The 24,550-nt window shown below is 35.2% G+C and overlaps 2 protein-coding genes across 4 annotated transcripts; both read right to left on the bottom strand.

Annotated features, from left to right (window-relative positions):
* Positions 1–7,816: 7,816 nt before the first annotated feature.
* On the bottom strand, positions 7,817–11,650 carry LOC109174633 (pentatricopeptide repeat-containing protein At3g54980, mitochondrial-like). 3 transcript variants are annotated; one of them, XM_019323900.1, is made up of 2 exons: positions 8,801–11,650; positions 7,817–8,016 (listed from the first exon to the last, which is right to left on the bottom strand). In XM_019323900.1, exon 1 carries the CDS (start codon positions 11,432–11,434, stop codon positions 8,891–8,893), a length of 2,544 nt encoding a protein of 847 aa, XP_019179445.1. In that variant the 5' UTR covers positions 11,435–11,650; the 3' UTR covers positions 7,817–8,016; positions 8,801–8,890. The 3 variants fall into 3 exon arrangements, with proteins under 3 accessions (XP_019179445.1, XP_019179444.1, XP_019179446.1); XM_019323899.1 differs by having other exon boundaries at positions 7,817–7,995; XM_019323901.1 differs by lacking the exon at positions 7,817–8,016 and adding an exon at positions 8,388–8,404.
* LOC109174395 lies at positions 11,497–15,311 on the bottom strand. The gene is made up of 3 exons (XM_019323634.1): positions 15,207–15,311; positions 14,260–15,084; positions 11,497–11,619 (listed from the first exon to the last, which is right to left on the bottom strand). Exons 1-3 carry the CDS (start codon positions 15,309–15,311, stop codon positions 11,497–11,499), a joined length of 1,053 nt encoding a protein of 350 aa, XP_019179179.1.
* Between the last annotated feature and the right edge of the window lie 9,239 nt (positions 15,312–24,550).

Below are 24,550 nucleotides of genomic sequence, written 5' to 3'. Positions count from 1 at the left end.
CTGCCATTTTATTAAACCTGATCCGAATTGTATTAAAATTTTATATTATTATAACGTGATTAATTGTCTAATAATTATATTTGAAATATTTTAACAATAAAAAGTAAAATATATATTAATCATTGTTGTTCCAAAAGGTTAAATCCCAGGTCATTGTTTACAAACTTCACCCATGTGACCAATTGAGCTGTCCATGCGGGCAAATATATATTAATCACTTATTATAGTAATGGTAACTTGATCACTAGGAAAAAAATGAATTTAAGATTTAGGTATATTGATAAAAAAGAATTCTATAATTTTTTTTTATGTATTATTTACAGTTTTGCTTAAAATCTTAGATAAGCGAACTTACTCTATGAATGTGTTCTAACTATTATGATACACATTTTAAATAATTTATCTCAAATTTTATTTTAAATTATTAGTTATCTATAAATTATCAAATTAAACTACTAAAGTGTGAGCTAGTTATATTTTTAAAATTTAATTTTAAGTATCATAATCGTAATATAACAAAATTAAGCCTCAACTAGTTCAAAGTTAAACCACTGTCAAACTTAATTTGAAGGAAACTTTTCAATATTTATTACTCAATTCATAAGATTTTCCTTATACTTACTTAAAAATAAGAACTAAGCTCATTCGAATTAAATCACATATTATTTATTTCAACTCAATTAAATTATTATTATTATTATTATTATTATTATTATTATTATTATTAGTATTATTGTAGGGTTTTTGGTTTTGTATTTTAGTTTATTTAGTGGTGTTGCAATTTGCTGTAGTGGATGTATACTTTTTTTTTGAATGCTACTAGCTCTATTACATTGTAGTGGATGTATACTTATTGTAAGTTGTAATAATGATATTTATTTACTATTCTATTATAATATAATATAATACTCCATTTGCCTCATTTACCTATTCAGTCAAAGCATTTTTTTTTCTATGCTTTTTTTTTTTTTTTGTATTTAATAATAAAGTTTCAATTTTATATACTAATTTATAATACAAAACTTAACATTATGAATATTTAATAAAAAATAACTTCAGCCAAATTTTGTTAACTGAATCATACACATAAAATAGGATTGAAGGATTATATAGTTTTCATTTCAAGCAAAAAATAAAATAAAATAAAATAAAATAAAAGACAATAATAAAAAAAATAAAAAAATAAAAATGGTGGTGATTTAAACAAATTACAAAAGTTAATTAAATTATAAAAATGGAAGCTTAGTAGATCAGCAAACTTCTAAATGTTTCGGTTGAGAATGCCTCCCAAGTCCTAACTCCCAACAACCCCATACCTTCGTTCTCAAATATTCCCGGTCATATTATAAAATGTTAACTAATACTCTGTAATTAATTAATGAGTAAAAGACATTTTTAGTCCTAGACTTAGCACGAATAAGTTTGGTCTTCCATAAAAAAAATTAGACAATTTGTGGCCGATTGTTTGGTCCTCCATGACAACGCCGTGCTCCTCAGGCTCTCTGGCGCCTGATCGTAGAAGAACTCCAGGTGGCCGATTGACATGAAGGCCTCTGCCATCCCGTGCAGACAGTACTGTGGCACCAGCCAGAAAACCGGAATGGGAATCATTGCGTCTGCCTTGTCGCTTATTCCGTGGGCGGCGGTGGCGTTCTTCCACTTTATTTCCACGAAGCCGGCTACGAGAGTTGCGAGGATGGAGATGAAGACGATGCCCATGCGGCTGAGAAAGGAGATGTCACGCTCAAGTTCGGTGACTTTTCTGGCCAAGGGGAAGATGAAGATGATGGTGCATGAAAAGATGCAAATACCCCCTCTCACACGACGCATCTAACGGGAAGAGTGACGGATGACCAAAATTGTCCTCGTTATAATAATTAAGAGTGTCCACAAATTGTCTGATTTTTTTATTAAGGACCAAAATTGTCTGTGCCACTATAACTCTAGGAATAAAAATGTCTTTTACTCTTAATTAATTAATTATATGTCATTGTTCAGGTGAATCCACTCTTTCCTATGAGTCAGTGTGGACAAATCTGGCCATTGAATACTTAAAATCAATGACTTAGATTTTGTCAACTTAGCACTTCACTTGCACAGTTGACGAAATCTAATCTCAAACATTCGATGACCCTGATCTGTTCACACGGACTTATATGAAGGTGTGGACTCATTTGATCATGAGTATATATATAGAATTATATTCATGTAAAAACAATCCTTAAAATAAAAACTATGTGCACTTATCTTGAGCGTACGATCAGGGCACTGAACGGTTATGATGGATTTGGAAGTCTGTTTTTTTTTTGTTTTTTTGTTTCTTTAATACAGTTTGTATTGGGTGCAGGGACAGTTTATATATATATATATATATATATATATATATATATATATATATATACTTCTTTTAGTACTGCTGATTCTCTTACAAAGTAATATTTGTCCATAAGGTCTTTGGCTATATATAGGGCTGGGCATTTCGGATTTCGGGTCGATTTTTTTTTTTTCGGTTTTGGTTTTTTAAAAAAAAAATAAATAATTCGGTTTAACAATAGAGTTCGGTTCGGTTTGAAAAAGTTCGCATCGGTTTTGGTTTCGGTTCGATATTCGGTTCGGTTTTTGTGGAAGTCCACTATTTGAATGTTTCCTTTTTTGTCTGATCGATTGTCAGTTGGCTCACTTGGAGTGCCACTTGAAGTGTTTTGTTAATGACAAGATGAAGAATCATCTATCTACATTGTTCATATTTGAAAAATAAGAATTACTAAATCACCAAATGTTGGGACTTACGACTTAGAGTTGAGGTTTGAGAACTTGAGGAGTTGAAATTATTAATTATTATAATATTTACTAGTATTTTTTATGCGCGATGCGCAAAAAATAGGTGCCAAATATTAATACATTATATTAAAATTTTAAATTTATTTAGATTTTAGATATTTAAATTATTCTAAATAATAATAATATTGTAAATAATTTTTATAAATTTGATATTTATATTTATGTAATAATTAACATATAACTCAAATATTTAATGTGTATATATTATTATTAATGAAGAAGATAAGAAAATATATGGTGGATGCATGTGCGTGGTAACAATAGTGGAAAAGATAACGGAAATTATAATGGTAGGGGTATGTTTGTCCAAAATATTTTAATGTACAACCTTTATAGCATAATGTACAAAAAAACTTAACGGAAAAAACGGACATAAATCAGGGGTATAACTTTCATTCATACTTATTATGTTTTTAGATATATAATACTAGCATTTTGTATGTGCGATGCGTGAAAATTTATGCCCAACATTAAAAATTTGATAAATGCAAATAATTACAAGTTATACTTCAAATTATATTTCAGAATTCCTTGTCGTATTTGAAAACTATAGAGATGAACAAAATTTATATTTTTTTTTATTAATAATGTAAACAATTTTGATATAATTTATACTTTATGTTTACAATAAATAAATAAAATATCTATAATATTAGTCTAGTACCCGGTCACATATATTGGTATGTGTTCGTGCCTATATATATACACACATATGATTTACCATTCATAGAAATTTAATTAAAATATAATCAACAATTAAAGTAATTATATAATTATTTTAATAAAATGATAATTAAAGAATAGAAAAAAGATATATGTGTATGATAATAATGATAAGAGTTATGAAAGTTAGAATTAAATAGTAATGGTGTTATAACGGTGTAAGGGTACTTTTGTCTAACAAGAATGTAGTAGGGACAATTTTGTCCATTATAATTGAAGTGTACAACATTTAATGAAAAATGTATACCTTTATTAGCATACAAATATAAGTATTAACACAAATGTGGGTATAGTTTAATGAGTAAAACTCTTGCTTTATAATTAAATATTTAAGGGTTCAAATCTCACTTTGGACATTTAATACATTATATATATACTAGTTTTTTTCACGCGCGAATGAAATAATGCCCAATGATTATTTTTAAATAAGTAATTCGGTAATTGAATGTTGATTTTGTTTATTTAAAACAGTAATTCAAAGTATATATAAATGCAAGATAAATTATATAAGAGATTGATTTTAATTATCACTATAATAAATGTTTGCAACTTTGTAATAATGTTGGTCTAAATACTTAGTCTAAAAATGATAGTCTAAATAAATACTACTTTCGATTTAATTTCTCCAAGTCTTTTTTTATTCTCTTTTGGGTAGTATTGTCACTGTCTTCAACTTCAGTACTTGTTCTCATTTTTTTTTATTCGTAGTGTGTCATGTGCAATTGGATTACTGATGGTAGCTTAAAAGACAGCGTCATGCAATGAGATTATGGTGTAGTAAGTTTTAGATTTGTCTTGCTGTGTATATGATTGAGGTCTTAGTTGTACTATAAACTATTTATTATCTTGCAAGCGTCTGTTGATATTTGGTAGTAGTAGTAGTATTTTTTCCTACATATGTTTGTGTCGTAGATTATCATGTGAAAGTATTGAAAAAAATATTAATATTTATTATATTTGTATAAAATACTTGGTAAATAAATATATAACATATTTTGTATTATAACTTCGATATTTAATCACAATATATTGTAAAAACAAGACAATGACAATATAGTGAATATAATTAATTAATGAATTTGAAGGTATGGAATCTTTGAATTGTAGATAATAAAGATAATATAATTAATGAAATTATATATGTTGTTTATGTTTTTATAATGAATTATGTTTTTGAATAAAGGCAATAAAGACATGCAATTAATTAAATAAATAAAACTTAACCTAAATTCGTTTTTAAAAAAAAAAAAAAACGCAAGAAAATGATTGCAAGGTTCCTGATTTATAATCTTTGATGCTCAACTTTGAACGTTATTTATTTAGTTGGGCTAATTATTTGACCAAAGTTTATATTAAATTTTATATTGTATTTTTTAACATATGCGTAGTATATGTTTTAGAAATATGCCAACTCTGATTGGGGTGAGGTTCGAACATAAGACCTTTTTTATCGAAATTAATAAGTAAGTTAAGAATAATAAATAGTTAACAGAATATTCCTTTACTAAAGTTTATTTTAACAGAGTTTAGCGTTATTTAAGGGAATGAAATAATATAATAGAGGATAAATAAGGAAAATCATTTAAAATATACTAAAATCAAAATAATATTAACCATTCATTTTAAGAAACAATACTACCAACATTTTTTTTGTTCCAGTTAAGGGCCTAACATTATTGGCTCTTATTAAATTTGTAGATGTAGATATATAAAAACAGAAAACCGATCGATTTTTTTGGTTCGGTTCAAGTTTTAACCGAACCGAGTACCGATCCTCAAACCAAGTACCGATCAGTACTTCGGTTTGAGACCGAACTGAAATGCGCAGCCCTAGCTATATATACCATACTTATACTTATTTGATTGCGTAATTAGAGGTGTATGTTAAGAAAAATGCTAAATATCTTGTAGTTACACTCGTGCTTCCACCGTAGAACACGTACAATTATCATTTCTCATTAGTCATTATTGAATATGTAAATTTCTTTTTAAAGAATAAGGTCAATCAATTTATCAATAATTCAAAAACAAAAAAAAAATTATCAATAATTCATAAAAATAAATAGTTTTCATTTTTTAAAGGGAAAATGGCACTTTTCCCCCCTATGTTATATACTTATAGTACTTTTTCCCCCTCAATTATTTATGTAAGCACATTAGTCCCCTCAATTATTTTAAAAGTGGTGGTTTTCCCCCCTAATATATTAAATTGACATTTCTACCCTTAAAGTAACCATTTTATTTATTTTACTTCTCCAACAAATTATTGCGTATATGTAGCGATTACCACGGTTCGGTTCGAACTGAACCAGACACTATAGCAATCGAATTAAAAGTTTTTAGTTATGATTCAGATCTAGAACCCAATATTTGGATTTCAATTTATTAAATTTAAGAATAAAAAAAAAACTGGATCATGAACCGGCGGTTCCGGATCCCGTTCGCGATTTTGAACCGTCTTTATTTTAAAATTTTATTTTTTATTTTAAAATAGTTTAAATTCAACAATAAATGTATTTTATTTTTTCAGTTCGGAACATGAACCGGCCATTCCAGTTCGCGATTTTAATAAACTCTAAATATCGCATTTTGATTATAAATTGTAATTGAAATATTTTGGTTTGGTTACTATAGTATCTGGTTTGAACCAAATTATAGTAATAATTTATTGGAGAATAAAAATAAATGAAATATTTATTTTAAGGGTAAATATGTCCATTTAACATTTCAGGGGGAAAAAGAGCCACTTAAATAATTAAGGGGGGAAAAGTGCTATAAGTATATAGCATAGGGGGAAAAAGTGTCATTTTCCCTTTTTTAAATCAAGAAGAACTAAAAATGAGTAGAAATTTAGGGTCGAGAACTAGGGGTGTCGATGCCCGTCACTCAATGTTTGCAACCAGTTATCACAGCACTTTGTGAGGAGACAATTGTCTCCTCAAGATCTCCCCCTCCTTAGTTATAAAAAAAAAAAAAAAAAAAAAAAAAAACACATTGTGAAAATTAATAAACTAAATCTACACTATCATTATAACTAGAGCTCATAAAGTGTAATTTTCTCAAAACCATAATCCTATTATATTAACCCAACGGAGTAGCTCAAGTGACAAATAAGTTCTCTTTGTAGGGAAAACTTTTGGGATAACTCGAGTTCAATTTTCGCAAGTGACACCTCTTGGAGCAAGCGGGGAGCGGGAATTTAGCCGGGTAGACCTGAACCGTAAGACGGGTGGAGAAAGACCCAGAACACCCAAAAAATAATCCTATAATAATTATGACACCATGAATATTATTACAGTTAAATTTCTTAATAGCGTCATAGTCCAAAAAAAATTGTGATATGTTTACTTCAATTCTCCAAATTTCTTTTCCCAATTTTTCTTTTTCTAATTTTCCATTACCCATTTTATATTTTCATTAAATTCTCTATTTATTTTTCAAAAAAAAAAAATAAATTCAAATTAATAAAAACTTAACACCAACCCAACTAATTTGTGACTAACTATCTTATAAAAATATTTAGAAATTAATCCTCAACATACTAGCCTTCGAAACGGTAATATCCATGCAATTGGAGCAATAGCAAACTTATTTGCGAAAATTGGAATAAAAGTAAAATTAGCATTTGAATTGCAGCTCTTGCAATCCTATGTCAGAATTGTAATTTTTTTTTTTTTTTTTGGGTGCTTCTCTTTGTTTTCTGTTGACCTTTTTCATAATAATAATAATAATAATAATAATAATAATAATAATAATAATAATAATAATTATTATTATTATTATTATTATTATTATATTTTGAGATACAATTAAAACGGTAAGAACGTAAAGAAAATCATAATGAATTGCAAAAATGTCCGGTAGAACTCACTTTTGAAAGTGAAAGAATTGCAAGATAAATATTGAAGGTGTTTGGTAAATACTAGCTATTAGTTGATTGGATTAGTGTGTTTGACTAGTTGATAAATGAGCTGGTAGTTGATAACTGATTACATGCAAAATGACTTTCTCAAAAAGATGATCGAAAAAGCTGATTTGAACAACCTTTTGAATTTTAACATTTAGAGCAATAAGCTGTTACAAAAAAGCTAATTAATCAAACACTCATCGATTATTTAACCAAGTCAAACAGCTAATAGTGATCAAATAAGTCAAAATTGATTGATAAGCTAATGTGTTTACTATAACATATAATCTGTCTAACTCTTTACCCAAAAAAATAGAACCAAACAAACAAAGATTATTTAGAAATAATAAAGACAACATATGATGGCTGTGTCAAGTATTAAATTAAAGTATGTAATAGAATGAAAATATAAATATGAAGATATATTGATGGAGTATCAAACGGGGTGGGGTGAAAGATACAATACAGGGAGGAGAGCAAAACAATGATTCATTGTACCAGTCAGAGCCAATCTGTACAAGCAGCTGTCAAAGAAAAGAGCACAACTATTTTTCAATTTAAAAAAAAAAAAAAAAACACTTCAATTCATATATTTACACACACTGACACACATACATATTATGGCATAAGAGCATGCTTCATTGCTTCCAAGACTACTGGTTGAGGTAACACAATGCTTGACTGATAAAAGTTAACCAAATCCTAGTAAACTGTTTAGGAATTTAGCAGAGATCCAAAAATACAGCTGAAAAAAAAGGGTAACGCAGCCAAGATGGCTAAGGATACAAACTTGTAACCACAAGGTTACGAGTATGAATTCCAGCCTTCTTGGTTTGAGCCGGTCAGCTATGGGCAACCTAGACTGATTTACCTCCTTGTGGTTTTTTGCTAGCTAGAGTCACAAGGCGGGGTTTACCCTGACTGCGAGTTTCCCTACGAAACGAAGACAGACTTTAAACACAACACTTTTCATGAGAGCAAATTTATCAATTCTAGTGGTAAGGCGGGAAAAGAAAGTGTCGTGTTCACACATTTACAATCTTTTTTTATAGGGTGACGCAAAGATTCGAACCTATGACCTTTGATATGGGATTGGCTCTGACACTATATTGAAGCATGGGCTTCATCTCAACTAAAAGCCTAAACAGATAGTTGGATTGCACATTTTATGTTTATATATTATATGCTCAACACAGTGATGCGCCTGTTCTATGCAACCTTTCTATTGCTTTTTATCAAGGAGGCTATGTCATTTATTGATACAAAATCACACAAGTATTCAACACTTTTTCAGCAAAATTATAGAATAATAAGTGAAAATCATCTTACCTACTGTGCAGGATGTAACAACAATAAAGACGAAGACATGATCTCTCGTGAGGTAGCTAAATTGGTCAGTTCTATATCGTACTTTGTCATTTAGATAGATGAAGTACCCATCGCCAAGCTACCTTCTCTCGTTCCTCTTACAAGAATATCGTAAGTAGTATCATCGGGTTCAAGACCGCGATCAAGCATCTCGTCATGCAACCTAAAAGCTTCTTGAATATTCCCCTCCTTGAAGTATCCGGCGATTAGTGTATTATAAATAAGAACATTAGGAGTCACCTTGTTCTTACACATCTCGTCCAATACCTTTAGTGCATTGTTCACCTGCTTTTTATTGCTAAGACCTTGTACTAGTACGGTGTATGTAATATCATCGGGCGTTATACCCTTTGAAAGCATTTCCGAGTACATATTGGATGCGGGAAGTATTTTCCCGTCCTTTAGCAGCCCATCTATCAAGGTAGTGTACGTTTCCAAATCACACGAGATTCCCTCGTTTACCATTCTTTCATGCAAGGCTAGTGCAGCTTCCATATTATTTACGTTTCTGAACCCGCTAATCATGCTGTTATACAGAATTGTGTTGGGCGATAGACCAACTCCGAGCAGTTCCTCGAAAAGCTCCATTGCGTTCTCCATGTCTCTTCTTTTACAAAAGACATCAATAAGGACACCGTATGTAACAATATCCAATTGGATACCTTTGGCCCTCATTTCATTCAACAGTTTCACAGCAAGATCGATGTTATTGCTTTGGCAAAACCCGTAGATTAAGCAGGTATACGTGACAACATTCGGGGAAATCCCGGTGTCACGCATCTCGGTATAAGCGGCCAAAGCTGAACTCACGGAGCCTTCTTTTAGGAAGCCGTTGATAATGAAATTGTAAGTCATGCAGCTTGGGATTAGGCCGTTCTCTCGGAAGCTATGAAGCATGGTCTTTGCCTCGGATGTTCTGCCAACTTTAGAAAGGCCGTTGATGATGGAGTTGTACGTGAAATCGGTTGGAGCAATCCCGGAAGCCAGCATTTTGTCGAATGTTTCGAGTGCTTGCTCGGCATTGCCTTTACAGAAATGCCCGTCAATCAAAATGCTATATGTGACTGCATTAGCGTTCATATTCTTTTGTAGCAACTCGGAATATAAACTTAACGCTTTGTCCATATCACCATTTCTACAGCTAAGAAGGATCATGTTATTATACGAGGCTATAGAGGGCACAATTCCCTTATCCACCATCTTATCCCATATACTTTCCGCTTCTTTCATCTTCCCGTTTCTGCAAAACCAAGATAACATGCTATTGTACGTGAAAACATTGGCAACGTCACTCATGACCACCTCCTCAAACTGCTTAGTTGCTTCGTCGAATAAGTTGGCTTTGAGGAATCCTCTCAGCAAAGAATTTTCGATATACACCGAAGGCTTGATACCCGCAAGTTTCATTTGAGCGTATAACTCTCGCGCCTTCCCCATTCGTCCCTTGTTACAACACCCTTCAATCAGAACCGCATAAGTGACCTTGTTCGGACTTAGTCCGCCCTCAACAATATCGTCGAGCAAACCCAAAGCATCGTTCACATCGCCCCGCACACAATACCCCTTCATCAAGCTCGTCATGACAACCAAATCCTCCGAATGACCACAATTAACCATCTCCTCCTTAAGCCTTAAGGCCTCAACCATATTCCTTTGCTTCACACAAGCCGAAACTACATTCACATACGTGCCCTTTGACGGGACCCAATTCTTCTCCTCCATCTCATTCAGCAACGAAATTGCACCTTCCACTTTTCCCAACTTACAAGCGGTATAAATAGCAACACTGTACGTGGGTGGATCGTGCTGAATACCACTAGCCTTAGCCTCTAAAAAGTACCTCTCGGCCTCCTCAGCCTCGCCTTCTTTTAAACAAGCACGCATCATTAACCGGACATTAGAACTGGAATATTTAATCCCTCTACACACTACACCATTATACAAATCTTTTGCTTCTGGGAACATTTTATTCCTGACTAACACCTTTGACACTTTACCTATAAGGAAGGGCCAAATCAATATACCATGATCCATCATCGCATTAAAGCAATCAATAGCATCTCTAATCCGCCGAGCTTTAACTAAGCTATCTAGCAAGCTATTAAAAACCACTGGACTCAACTCAAAACTGAATCTTTTAGCACAATCAACAAGACCATCAAATACAGCAGAAGGGGGACCAGAATCCCCTAGCACTTGTTTCAAAATCAGACTCCTAGCTATATGGTGGTGCTCTGAGGAACTTACTAGAATGTGAAGCAAAACATAGAAGGGCTCCCCGGTCCACCGCTGAAAAGCGCACCACTCCATAGCGAGTTTGAATTGCTCAAACGCCGAATCTGGGTTTCCCCTTTGTCCCAAGACGATTTCTACCGCACGGGCTTCCATGAGTTGGGTGTTTTCTGAATTGGGTTTGCTGGGGTCACTGGAAGTCTTGGTTTTCTCGGGCGAGACTGAAGGGGTAAGTGACGGATCGGTAGTGAAGATTGGGTCTTGGGAGGGTGGCAGTGAAGAGGAAGAGAGGGTTCTGTAATGGAGTCTGCGGTAACAACGTAGCCATGGCGAGATTGATGAATAAGGGTTCAAAGATCTCATCGGTGGAGAACACAGCAGCTAAAACCTTAGGAGAACAATCTTGGACCTTAAACCTTAAAACCTTAAACCTCTAAACAGTGAACCCCATTCTTGAGTTTGGCCTCAGCATCAGAATTCAGAATGGGATGAAAACTTGAAACCCCTTCTTTCTCGACAGAATTACGTTTCTGATCCCTAACGATGACCTAAAATTTCACTTTGGTTCCAAACTTTGATGTTTTAGTCGTACAGGGGTCCCTAAATAAACCTCTCTAATAGCAATCTCAACCTCAAGGTTTTTTATCTTTAAAAAAAAAAAAAAAAAAAAAAAAACATTAGCATCCACTATCTCATTGAATATAAAAAATCATTCTCCCCCATCGTTTTAGGGTCCGTTTGAAAAGTAGAAAATTGATTTCTGGAAATGCAACCAAACACTAGGAAGAAAAATAATTTCTGGAAAATGAGTCATTCTCCAGAAAACATTTTACTTCTCAGTGTTTGGTTGCATTTTGAAAAACTTGGTGTGTTTAATTTATTTTCTAAAAAAATGAGTAGAATTGTATGTTAAAACATTTTGGCGGAAAATGACTTCTCCCAAATTGTGGCGGAAGTCATTTTCCGTCAAAATGGCTTCATTTTCCTCAGTCAACGGAAAATGTTTTCCGTTGACTGAATTTTCCTGTTGCATCCAAACATTGAAAACTCGAAAAACATTTTCCATAAGTCATTTTCCAAGTTTCCAAACGGACCCTTAATTTTTTACAAGTTTTGAGTTAATTCCATTTTTTGTCCTAGATTTATATGTGACAGTCTACTTTTAGTCCTTTTTATCGAAACATCCACATTTGGTCCTAGTATTATTATGTCATGACTATTTTTTTTGTCCTCTATCAATAAAATAGTTTTAATGCGGTTAAATACAAAGGAATTTCGGTCTTCAATTATGAATGTTTTCAAAAAAAATAAACATAAATATATAGCGGGGCCAACTCACTATGTATAAAAATGACTCACCGATATTTCAACCATTTTGTTGACTAAGGACCAAAAATGGTCATGCAACAATATACTAGGACTAAATGTGGATGTTCTGATAAAAAATGATTAAAAATGAACTGCCACTTATAAATCTAAGACCAAAAATGAAATTAACTCACAAGTTTTTATGGACCCATCATTTTACACAAACTATATTTAATTATTTATTTATTTTATTATAATTTTAAATTTATAATTGTAATGAAAATTAATTCTTTAAAATAAACATACCAACATTTAATTGAAATGATAATTATAAAATTAAAATTAAACTACTAATTGCTTCAAAATTAAAACCTACTAATTTCTTTAAAATTAAACTACAAAGTTGTTAAAAAAATCTAAGTGCATAAAAAATTAAAATACAAATATTTAAATTAATTGTCGTTATTGATCCATATATGCTTAATCAAATCAACACGAAGTTGATGATGCAATTGCGAGTCATATAAATCGCCGTTTCTTTGTATATATTGTTAAAACTCTTCAATTGAGCATTGCGACGCTTGTACAATTGATCAAATTTCTTTGTCCACCCAATTAATTACGATGTCACCTTAATCATCAACAATCATGTTGTGTAAAATAATGCAAGTATACATTATTTCTCTTTTCATGTACCAAAATTGTCCAAGATCTCTAATCATTGCTCATCGAGCTTGTAACACCCAAAATGCTCCCCATCTACGTCGTTTCGTGTTGCATCTTGTCTTTGTTTAAACAATACGGGGTATTATTTTTGGGTCTATTTGACATGAAAAACTCTTCACAAACATCGACCATTGTGGCTAAATACCGTCTGTAAGATAGTAACCATTTTTATGCTATGTATCATTCGCAATAAAGTTAACCTCTGGTACATATCCTTGTAAAACATCTAAAAACATAAGTTTCAATCCAGGATATGTCCCTGGTTTTATGTCCATTTTTTCTTTTAACTTTTTTAGTACCTTATGCTATAAATGTTGTACTACATAATTTTTTGGACAAAAATATTCATGGCATTATAACTTCTGTTATCTTTTGACACTAGTATTTGCACCTGTGCGATGCACGGTATGTATTCGTTATAATATATGAATTATAATTTGCTTTATATTCGATAGTGTAAATTTGAACGTTTAATTAAGGTTTGTATGAATGTTTCAGAATTGAATTAATTGATCTTATTATCTTTATGTGTAGTAATTTAGCTATAGAAATTTGTGTAACGGAATATATATGTAATATGTAGATATGTAATAATTTTGTTATATTGGTGCAATAAGAATACATAATATAACTGTTTTGAATTACACATTGTTGAAAACCTCTTTGTAGACGACATTAGTAGTAGTAACAGAAGTTTGTCCATCATCGTCTAGAACTAAAACCTTAAGGCCATCAGGATGAGTGCCTCGGTAAAAAGCCACGTACAATTGACCGTGGTTAAAGACTGTTTTTTTCAACAATAATCCAATGTGAGTTAGTGTTTGACCCTGGCTTTTGTTGATAGCCATTGCATATGCTAGCATCAACGGGAATTGTTTACGCTGGAACTTGAACGACAATCTCGTATCAGAAGGGGTGAGAGACATTCGTGGTATAAGTACTTTGGTTCCTTGCTGCGTTCCATTAACTATTCTTGCTTCAACAATATTTATATGATCCGCCAATCTTGTAACGATGAGGCGCATAGTGTTACAAAGACAAAGAGAGTGGTCTATGTTCCGCAGTAACATAATAGGTGCACCAACCTTTATTGTCAATGAATGATTAGGAAGTCCAGACAATCTCAAACTATTTAAAAATTCAGGAGTATGTACTTGTGAGAGATTATCACCATCTGATTCTGCCTTACACAAAGAGTAACAGCTTAGATACGTCCGACCTTCTACAGTGTTCATGTCACACATATACTGATTAATTTGATCAACATCTAAAGTCGGTGAGAGGATCGCTCGTCCTTCTAGGTGCAACTCTTCTAGCATTCCATACTTCGCGGCTGGGAAGATGCTTTCGACTATAGTTGCAATTGGATTAGGTCCACACTTTAACATAAACCTTGGTGGAATATCGATCTCAAACAAACCATTGTTTACCAACCCTGTAATCTCATCTACAATGTCTGCAATCCATGTTGATAACCAATCAACCGTCTGTCTATCTTCGTTTGAAGCTAAGCTCTGTAGTCTCAGGTTCTTCGTGAGTCTCAGTACCTTGCAATTCCTCCAGAGGTATGAAGAATTAATAGTGGCTCCCACAACCATTGGTCTCGTTGCTTTTGGAATAACTGGAAGAATCTGTCTAAAATCATCACCCAATACTACTTTCTTTCCACCAAATATTTTCTGATCACTACTAGGTACGGTGAATCTCAATATACCCCTCATGGTTTTGTCTAAAGCCTCAAAACTGTATTTGTGTGTCATCGGTGCTTCATCCCATATTATCAATTTACACTTGATTATAAGTTTGCAAAGGCCAATACCTTGCAAGATATTGCAGGTGGAATCTTCATTCACTGAGAGTGGTACAGCAAATCGAGAATGCGTTGTCCTGCCACCCGGCAATAGCAATGATGTTATTCCACTTGAAGCAACGTTTAGAACAATATCTCCACGGCTCCTTATCTTTGAAGATAATGTTCTCTACACGAATGTCTTGCATGTTCCTCCGTAACCATACACAAAAAACAATCCCCCTCCGTTAGAATCAATATCATTAATCACAAGTTGTAAACAACATTCTGTTCGTCCGTCAATTGAGTTACCAATGTTTCATGCTCTGCATTCAATAATTCCTTGTCGTACGCCAACTCTTCGGATATCAACATGTTTTCCGTCAATCCAATGTTGTTTTCTTGTGGAATCGGCATTTTCGAATAGTCGCTCAGGCTCATGGGTGAAAATATTATGTTTATATATGCTTAATCGAATGGCTAGCACAGCAGTCCCAGTGCAGCATGATCGTTTGGGCTTCAACTTGTTTTAAAGTGCCATTTTTTCTTTACCTGGACCTTTAAAATCATGGTATGCATTGATCAATATTTACAATCATTTTATTTATAATGCTCGCAGTCATGGCAACATCTCAACATGAAATAAACAAATGATGTTCTTCTGGTTGGTATTGAAAAATATAGTCTTCAAAAATATATATTGCTGTTCAATAATTTGGATTGCAAATTTGAAGTTATTCCATTCTCTTTGTTTTATTTTAGGCAAGAAAGCATCGAGACTTATAAAATAGTGTCTGACATGCATATAAAAGAATACATATTTAGTGAAACTTTTTAGGATACGTTATGCATGTAGATTATCATTAGTCTCTTTTAGTATAACTTTTTGTTTTATTGAAGCTTAGAGCAAGAACAAGTCTTGGGCAATCAATGATTTCTGGTGATGTCTCCGCATGAATATTATGTCATGCGTGAACACTTTTTCTATGTTGATACAGTGCACAAGTAATATCATTTTATGTGATCTATAAACCTGATTTTGCTTCTAGAATAAAGGCTTTTTGATAGTTAGGGACACACATTTCTGTTACTTAGAATTTGCAAACTACTTTGCAAATGTTCTCATGCAAATTCTTGGTTTTTGTCAAAAGCTTTAGAAACAGAATGTTTGAATATAAAGGGATTAATAAAGTTTGGAAGGGGGAACTCTCAGAAGAAAAGGCTAGGACATTCTCAAAAGCAAATTTGAGGAGGAATAATAGAGAAAAAATGTCTGTTGAAACAGTTGATGCAACCCAAACATCTGGACATTCCTGCTGTTGTACAGGATGACGGTTTGTGCATCGTATGTTTAAGAATTTTAAATGTAAATGGAATTTTAAATACGCAATCAAATTCATTTAGATGTATCCACATTCCTAGATTTTTCCACCACATTGAACTTTGTATCTAGCATACCGCGTATCATATGCCTTGTTAAAAGATGAGCATCTTGTGGACTTGATATGATGTGCTTGCCTTGGGGGTGACAAAGTTGCCTAAATCAATCTTTATAATCTTACTTTTGAAGTAGTGATTTTTTTTTTTTTTTTTTTTTTTTTTTTTTTGCATCTTAGTTATGTTGTTGATACTTAATTGCTACTTACAGCTTGTAGTAAATGAATTGAAAAAAAATGATGATTACAAAGCTCCCCAAGTGAAGTTTTTTTGCGTTTTAAAGTGTTGCAAAGTAATCAACAACATGATCTTTAATGTGTCAGCAGCACATGATAGACTGCATGGAGCTGAAAATTTTGTTCTCTTGCTTATACATGCTACCATCAAGGCAAACTCTCATTAGTAATAAGTGTTTCTTTAGTTATCATAAACTAAATATTTATGAAAATTTCCCAACATATACTCAAACTATCTTGATCTGACATGCATATTTTCCTTTAATTGTGTTTCTCATATGCAGATTTGTTTGCTAACTAAAAGCATTACTTTAATAGTGCACTAATAAATACCTTTTTATCAATAGACCCAACTCATGAATGGTGTACCATTTCATTTAGATGTTCATGCAAATATAGTTGATGAGAGTCCATAATCATCCAATGGACCACCCTGTAATGGATATGAACCAGCAATCTGGATCATGAACACAACTCATAATTAGAAGGTAAGTTGTTTTTGAATCACTGTAAATAGAGCATATAATTTTTATTTTTATTTTTACAATTCTTTTTCTGTTATCTTTGTTCCATGGTAATATAGCGTTGAATAATATTTTCACGAATAGTATTAGAAGTACAAAGTGTAAAAATTAAGAATCATAATGCAATTTGAAATAAAAACTAATTTGCCATACAAACACAATTGTCTTTAAAAACCAACATCACCAACTAAAAGCTAACAGAATAACCCATCTGTTTAGCATTTAGTATATTAAAACAAAACAAATCACCAACTAAAATGACCAACTAAAATTTATATTGTTTATGATTAAACAAAATCAAATGTTTATAGAGTATCATGGATTTGGTTCATTCTTAGGCTTTTTTAAAGTCTTTGAAGATGATGAACAATCCATATTTGTTTTCTTCAAAGACTGCTGGTCAGGAGTGCTTTCATCAAGGGAGATCACTTCTGGATTAGTCAATGATATAGCTTGCAATGGTTCAATCCCTTAGTTGGAAAACAATTAAAAACATTAGCATTAAAGACATTTAAAATACTCTATAAATGTGAGTGTTATTAATAATTATTGTTATTATTATTATAGCCTATGGTAGTTAATATGTGGTGTTAGATTAAGTCTAATGTAATAGCCTAGTAGATAGGAGAGTTTAGAGGTAGACTTTGATATACACTCCTGTAATCCTATCTACCAGTAACTGAATTGATTTTGAATTCTCATCTGGTATCAGCCTAATCGATCCAAAAACACTTTTCTCTCTCCTCCAAAATCCCAAACCACCGTATCGATTTTTCTTTTTCCCCATGTTGTCGAATTCCTCTCAGGCCTCTCCCTCACCCGCCGATGGCTCATCCTCGGCCGGATCAAACCCTTTAGCAGGAGCACACCATTTTATTTCAATGAAACTCAATTCCCGAAACTTCTTGTTTTGGAAGACTCAGATCATTCCGTTCCTACGGGGGCAGGAATTGGAGGGTTTCATTGACGGAACTCATCCGTGTCCGCCGGCAATGCTCACCACCATGGGCGGTGACTCCGGCACCGATGCGACAACCTCCACCCCGGCGCCGAATCCGGCGTACAAGCAGTGGGTGCGCCAAGATCAATCCATCCTGTCCCTGTTGATCTCGGCGATGTCGGATGAGGTTCTCCACCTCGCAGTTGGCAGGTCTACCGCGGCGAAGGTGTGGCAATCGGTGTGTACGGCGCTAGGATCGACGACTCAGGCGCGATGTCTGAACCTGCTTGGCCAGTTCCAAGCTCTTCGACAAGGCAACGCCACTCCCACGGAATATCTCGGCAGGGCCGAGTTGTTGGTCGAAGCTCTTGTGCAAGCCGGACAGCCGCTCACCATGTCAGAACAGAACTTATATGTCCTCCGTGGATTGCGGCCTGAATATCGTTCGTACACGGCTGCTCTCACTGCCAACGCCCTGGTGTCTCTGCCTCAATTAGCCGATTATTTGCAAGCTGCTGACTTTATACTTGCAGATGAATTCTGCACTGGTGGTGGCAATGGAGGACCGCCTACTGCGTTCTATGTTGGTCGGAATCCGCAGCAGAACGGCCGTGGCAGTGCTGGGCATAGTGGTGATGGCGGAGGCCAGAATCACCGCGGTGGCCGGGGCGGACGCAACCAGCGCGGAAATCGAGGTGGTCGTGGTGTGCCGAGGTGCTAAATCTGCAGGGCTCAGGGACATACTGCGGTGTACTGCTATAAAAGGTACACCACGCAACCGCCGACCCAGGCGAATGTTGCGGTCTCGGGAGAATCGCCAGCGTCCACTGCTTCCCCATCTGAAACGTGGTATCCCGATACGGGCGCTACCGCACATGCGACTCCTGATGCCGGCATGCTGACTGCATCGGATGAATACAATGGCCCGGACACCCTCCGGGTCGGGAACGGTACAGGTTTAGTAATCTCTCGGGTTGGCCATGAATCAATCCCGTCCGAGTCCAAACAGTTGTTTCTGTCAAATGTGTTACATGTTCCTAATTTAACTGTCCCGTTATTGTCTGTTCAAAAATTTGCTACTGAAAATCATGTGTTTTTTGAATTTCACTCAAATTGTTTCATTGTGAAGGATTCCAACACCAAGGTAATATTGCTTAAAGGTCCAACCTCCGGAGGTCTGTACAAGTTACCCGTGTCCCGGAGTCATTTTGCCTTCGTCGCGTCTTGTGCTTCGCCCACGATATGGCATCGCAGGCTTGGGCATCCTCACCGTGTCGTCCAGAATAAAGTTCTTAAACACTGTCCAGTTCAGCACAATAATGTCAGTTTAGAGTCATGTAATGCTTGCCATCTTGGCAAATCTAGTTGTTTTCCTTTAAATAGAATTGATAAATCGAGCGAAAATGTACTAGATTTAGTTTATACAGATATTTGGGGGCCTGCTCCAATTATCTCGTCTAGTGGCTTTCGGTACTTTTTATTGTTCGTCGATGATTATTCCCGATTCACCTGGTTTTATCCATTAAGGGTGAAATCGGACATCTATAAAATGTTTCATTTGTTTCGTGTCTTGGTAGAGCGGCAATTTTCGCACTCTATCAAATCCATACAGTCCGATCTAGGGGGTGAGTATCGCAAATTGCATACCACCTTCGAAACTCTCGGGATAAATCACCGTCAATCCTGTGCATATACGCACGAGCAAAATGGAAGGGTTGAGCGCCGCAACCGACACATTGTCGAAACGGGCTTGGCTCTTCTTGCTCAAGGGTCGGTCCCACAACAGTATTGGGATTTTGCCTTTGAGACTGCAACGTGCTTAATCAATTATCTACCCTCTTCTGCTATAAACTTTGAAAGTCCGTACTATAAACTCTACAAAAAGCAGCCTCCGTATCAATTCTTAAAAGTCTTTGGGTGTCAATGTTACCCACACCTAAGACCCTATAACTGCAATAAAATCGAGTACCGGTCCACTCCATGTGTCTTCTTAAGTTACCCACCATCTTTTAGGGGATATAGGTGCATGGATCTAATCAGTGGGAAAACTTATACCTGTCGCCATGTTCGTTTTAACGAATCCGTGTTTCCCTTTGCAACAGGTAGTTTACCACAAGTGGCCGAGTCACAGCTCGTACCATGGGCTTCTGCACCCGTAGTACCAGTGCAGGGTACTGGGTACACTCCTGCCTTGGCTCCTGATCCTGAGCCATTAGCTCATGAATCACCTCCTTTAGCCATTGAGCCACCTGCTCCTGCGGCTCGTGGACGAGGTAGGCCTCGGGGTCGGGGTCGGGGTCGGGGTCGAGCACAGCCTCAATACTGAGGCCATGTTATGCGGTTACGGCATATGACCCATAGCAATGATGAGGAATTTCAAGCCCTAACCACCACAGTAACTGCGGACCCAACTTGCTACTCTCAAGCTGTTGGGCACGCTCACTGGAGGGATGCTATGGACCAGGAATTCAACGCCTTGCTGCACAATAACACATGGTGTCTAGTCCCGCCTGATCCAAGCATGAATATAATTGGATGCAAGTGGGTTTTCCGCACCAAGCGTGCTGCAGATGGGACTGTGGAACGCTATAAGGCACGCCTAGTAGCTAAAGGGTTCAATCAAGTCGTAGGTGAAGACTTCTTTGACACGTTTAGCCCCGTTGTCAAACCCACTACCGTTCGTATGCTGTTCTCCATAGCAATTACAAACAAATGGGTCCTGCGCCAACTAGATGTTCATAATGCCTTCCTCAATGGCCATCTAGCTGAAACAGTCTACATGAAACAACCACCGGGTTACGAAGATCCTACTCATCCAAATCATGTTTGCCACCTACAACGCTCACTATACGGCTTGAAACAAGCACCTCGTGCCTGGTTCAAACGGCTACACGACTTCTTATTATCTGCAGGGTTTGCTTCATCCAAAACTGATGTTTCCCTTTTTTATCTAACTTCAGAGGCGTCGCAGATTTTCCTCCTCGTCTATATGGATGACATCATAATGATAAGCAATAACACCTCTCTGCTGGATACTCTATTGGGACGTCTTGCAGCTGTGTTCAAGATTCGGGATCTTGGCAAACCGGGGTTCTTCTTGGGCATCGAAACAGTTGATGTTCCTAGTGGGATGCTTCTGTCTCAGCGGCGCTACATGACTGATCTGCTGACTAGGGCCGGAATGGTGGACTGTAAACCCTTAACTACTCCGGCTTCAGTTACTCACTCGGCAACTCCGTCTACGGAACTGTTTGATAACCCGACGCAGTATCGACGCATTGTAGGGGCACTTCAGTATCTCACTATCACACGGCCTGATTTGTCCTTTTCAGTTAATCGTCTGTGCCATTTCATGCATGCTCCGACTATCGACCATTGGACGATGGTTAAGCGGGTTCTCCGGTATATCAAGGGGACCCTACACTACGGGTTACGTCTGACTACTTCTTCCACAGCTACGATTCATGCTTATTCGGACTCCGACTGGGCCGGGTGTCCTATTGACAGGAAAAGCACGAGCGGTTATGCAGTTTTTCTTGGGTCTAATCTCATATCCTGACTATCTCGGAAACAGCGCACTGTCGCCCGCTCTTCGACTGAAGCTGAGTATAAAGCCCTGGTCGATGTTGCTGCTGAGGTCACTTGGGTCGTTTCACTCCTGCGTGAACTAGGCCTGCACACTGGTGAGCCGGCTACGTTGTGGTGTGATAACTTAGGGGCTACGTATTTGTGTGCGAATCCTGTTTTCCATGCCAGGACAAAGCACGTGGAGATCGACTATCATTTTGTACGTGACAAGGTTGCAACAGGGGACTTCAAGGTGAACTTTATATCAACCAAGGATCAGCTAGCCGATATCTTCACCAAACCGCTTACAGGTCCGAGGTTCACTACGTTACGAGACAAGCTTCATGTTGTTTCTCACCCTTCCGCTTGAGGGGGTGTGTGAGTGTTATTAATAATTATTGTTATTATTATTATAGCCAGTGGTAGTTAATATGTGGTGTTAGATTAAGTCTAATGTAATAGCCTAGTAGATAGGAGAGTTTAGAGGTAGACTTTGATATACACTCCTGTAATCCTATCTACCAATAACTGAATTGATTTTGAATTCTCATCATAAAAACATGTTAAGATAGTACAAACTTCAAAATTTTTAGTGAACTCTTTTTCATCTGCCAGCTTCCTAACCACACTTCCTTGTTCTCCTTTGTTGACTAAAGTACATACTCTTTCATCATTTTCCACGGAAAGAACAGTAAAAGTCACATTTCCTCTATAATTGAATTGTTCCTGTCGTGTGACTATCCTGAATTTCATGCTCTTTCCAATCAATTCTTTAATCTCATTGGGCATACAACCCTCCTATGTCCACCAAATAAACATGAAAGTAGAAATTATAAAACTGATAAAATTATTAACATTGTAAAAAACAAAGTAGTGATTTCACTAACTTCAGAATATTTCACCTTTTAACTCGCTAGCATTGACCCCTAGTGGAGGGGTACACATTATCCCAAACTATTAGTTGACCATCTTGATCATCATCAAGGATATCAATCACCAATTTATATTTTATGATTCTATCTGACAACTGTTTGTTACATGACTTGCAATACATTTTGTCCTCACTTTGTTGAAGTTTCTTCCCGTAGTTCTTATTCGTACATGCAGTGAAATACCAATTGTTTCTAATATCACGAATTTCACCAAACACCCAAAATTGTCCAACCTACAAAGTTTATTAAAAACACGTCAAATCATTAGTTGAATGTTAAAAGGAATGTAATATAAATTTAGTTTAAATGATTGTGACCTTCTTTTCGTCATGAATATCCTTTAAAGAACTTACTGTGATATTATGATTCGACATAGCTCCAACAGATCCGCTTCCAATGAGTCTGGAAGTTGAGCTTATACTTCGCACAAGAGTAAAGAACCTAGGCAAACTACTTAAAACAAATATGTTGTAATCGTTCAAGATGTTATCGATTACATATTATATGGCGTGACCAAATTAAAATGTGTCAATACCTCTCCTTCAAACTGAAGAACTCAGGTCATTCGTAGTTGAACAAAATCTTAGTTGCCGTATAGGAATTGGAAATCTTGACCTCAATTTTAGTTGCCGTTGTGTTATTACTCACCATCAGTCACCCTTGCCCTACACAGTTGTAGTATAACAATCAATGGATTTGTTAAAACAACATTATAGAACGACAACAATGAATCAACATGCTCGTCTCACAGGGTTATGCTCAATCGACTTTTCCTGAATTAACAGAAATTGATTTCGTAATAAATGCGATATATTTATATTTATATTTATATTTATTTATATGATTAAATAAGACATAATAATTTTACAAAAATACATACCTACAATCCCCAATGACGGAATCAATCAACCTTTGAGGTTTTTTTATGAACATGAATAACTTTAGGCTCATAAATTGAAACTACACGACCAATCAAATCTGTGGGGAAAAAATAGAATCGGAACATTGCAAAAAGAAATGACATACGCTAATTTGAAAGAGTAATAAAAATAACAATATGTATAAAAGTTGTTGCAATGATCTTACCAATTAATTCGTTACAATCAACACCCCTTGGAGCCTTCAAGAACCCAAAGTCCTTAAATTTAAACATGTTTTTTTGGAAAAATTGAATCATCTTGATCCGAGACTTTAATCATCGTGTCATTGTTTGCTTTCATAATGAATTTGTGCTGGCACGTCTTAAACCTCACGCGAGATGTGTGCACAATGAAATTCTGAATATCATACACTTTTCCTTCGATCAAAACAGTAGCAAATTTGTCCACATATTCTTTTGGAATTTGTAGATGTATGCATATTCCCTACGGGAATCATTCATTAATTACAATTCATAAATACATATTGAATAAAAGAGAAAAAACTATGTTGTAAATAATTTATAAATTAAATACATACCTTATCATCATGAAATACATTCCAAAGTTTGGTGGTGCAATGGTGTGCGTTGATATTCTCTAGAAAAATAGCAGCGTATTAACCTAAGGCATATAGATGTTTTTGTAGTTCTAAGGGAGAGATCGGATGCAGAAAGCTGATTAGACTCCATGTGAATTCAACCTAGACCGATGCAGTATTCTCTATGTGTTTTAATATGTAGGTAGATGAGGAAGACATAGTATTGAGTATTGTGTAGTGTGTACTGATTTTATAAGAAAATTTGATTGATAGTTGTAGCGCGCGCGCGCGCGCGCACACACACACACACACACACACACACACACACACACACACACACACACACACACACACACACACACACACACACACACACACACACACACACACACATATATATATATATATATATATATATATATATATATATATATATATATATATCAATGTACACGGTGGTAATTTGCATATGACATTATGGAAAATTATTCTTTAATTACCCTACTGTCTAAATAGTGAACTAAACTTGAAACTGAATAAATTTTATAAACTAATTGATTCA

This window comes from Ipomoea nil, unplaced genomic scaffold (assembly GCF_001879475.1).
Source record: "Ipomoea nil cultivar Tokyo-kokei standard unplaced genomic scaffold, Asagao_1.1 scaffold0642, whole genome shotgun sequence".
NCBI classification, from domain to species: domain Eukaryota; kingdom Viridiplantae; phylum Streptophyta; class Magnoliopsida; order Solanales; family Convolvulaceae; genus Ipomoea; species Ipomoea nil.
The sequence above is the reverse complement of the archived record's forward strand: the minus strand, read 5'-3'. Positions and strand labels throughout refer to the sequence as shown.

Coding starts and splice junctions, on each gene's coding strand:
- LOC109174633 (XM_019323900.1), bottom strand. CDS start 11,434: ATGAGATCTTTGAACCCTTATTCATCAATCTCGCCATGGCTACGTTGT.
- LOC109174395 (XM_019323634.1), bottom strand. CDS start 15,311: ATGCCGATTCCACAAGAAAACAACATTGGATTGACGGAAAACATGTTG. Junction 15,085..15,206: donor ATGCAGAGCATGAAACATTG/GTAACTCAATTG, acceptor ACATTCGTGTAG/AGAACATTATCTTCAAAGAT. Junction 11,620..14,259: donor ATGGTGATAATCTCTCACAA/GTACATACTCCT, acceptor GTGAAATTTTAG/GTCATCGTTAGGGATCAGAA.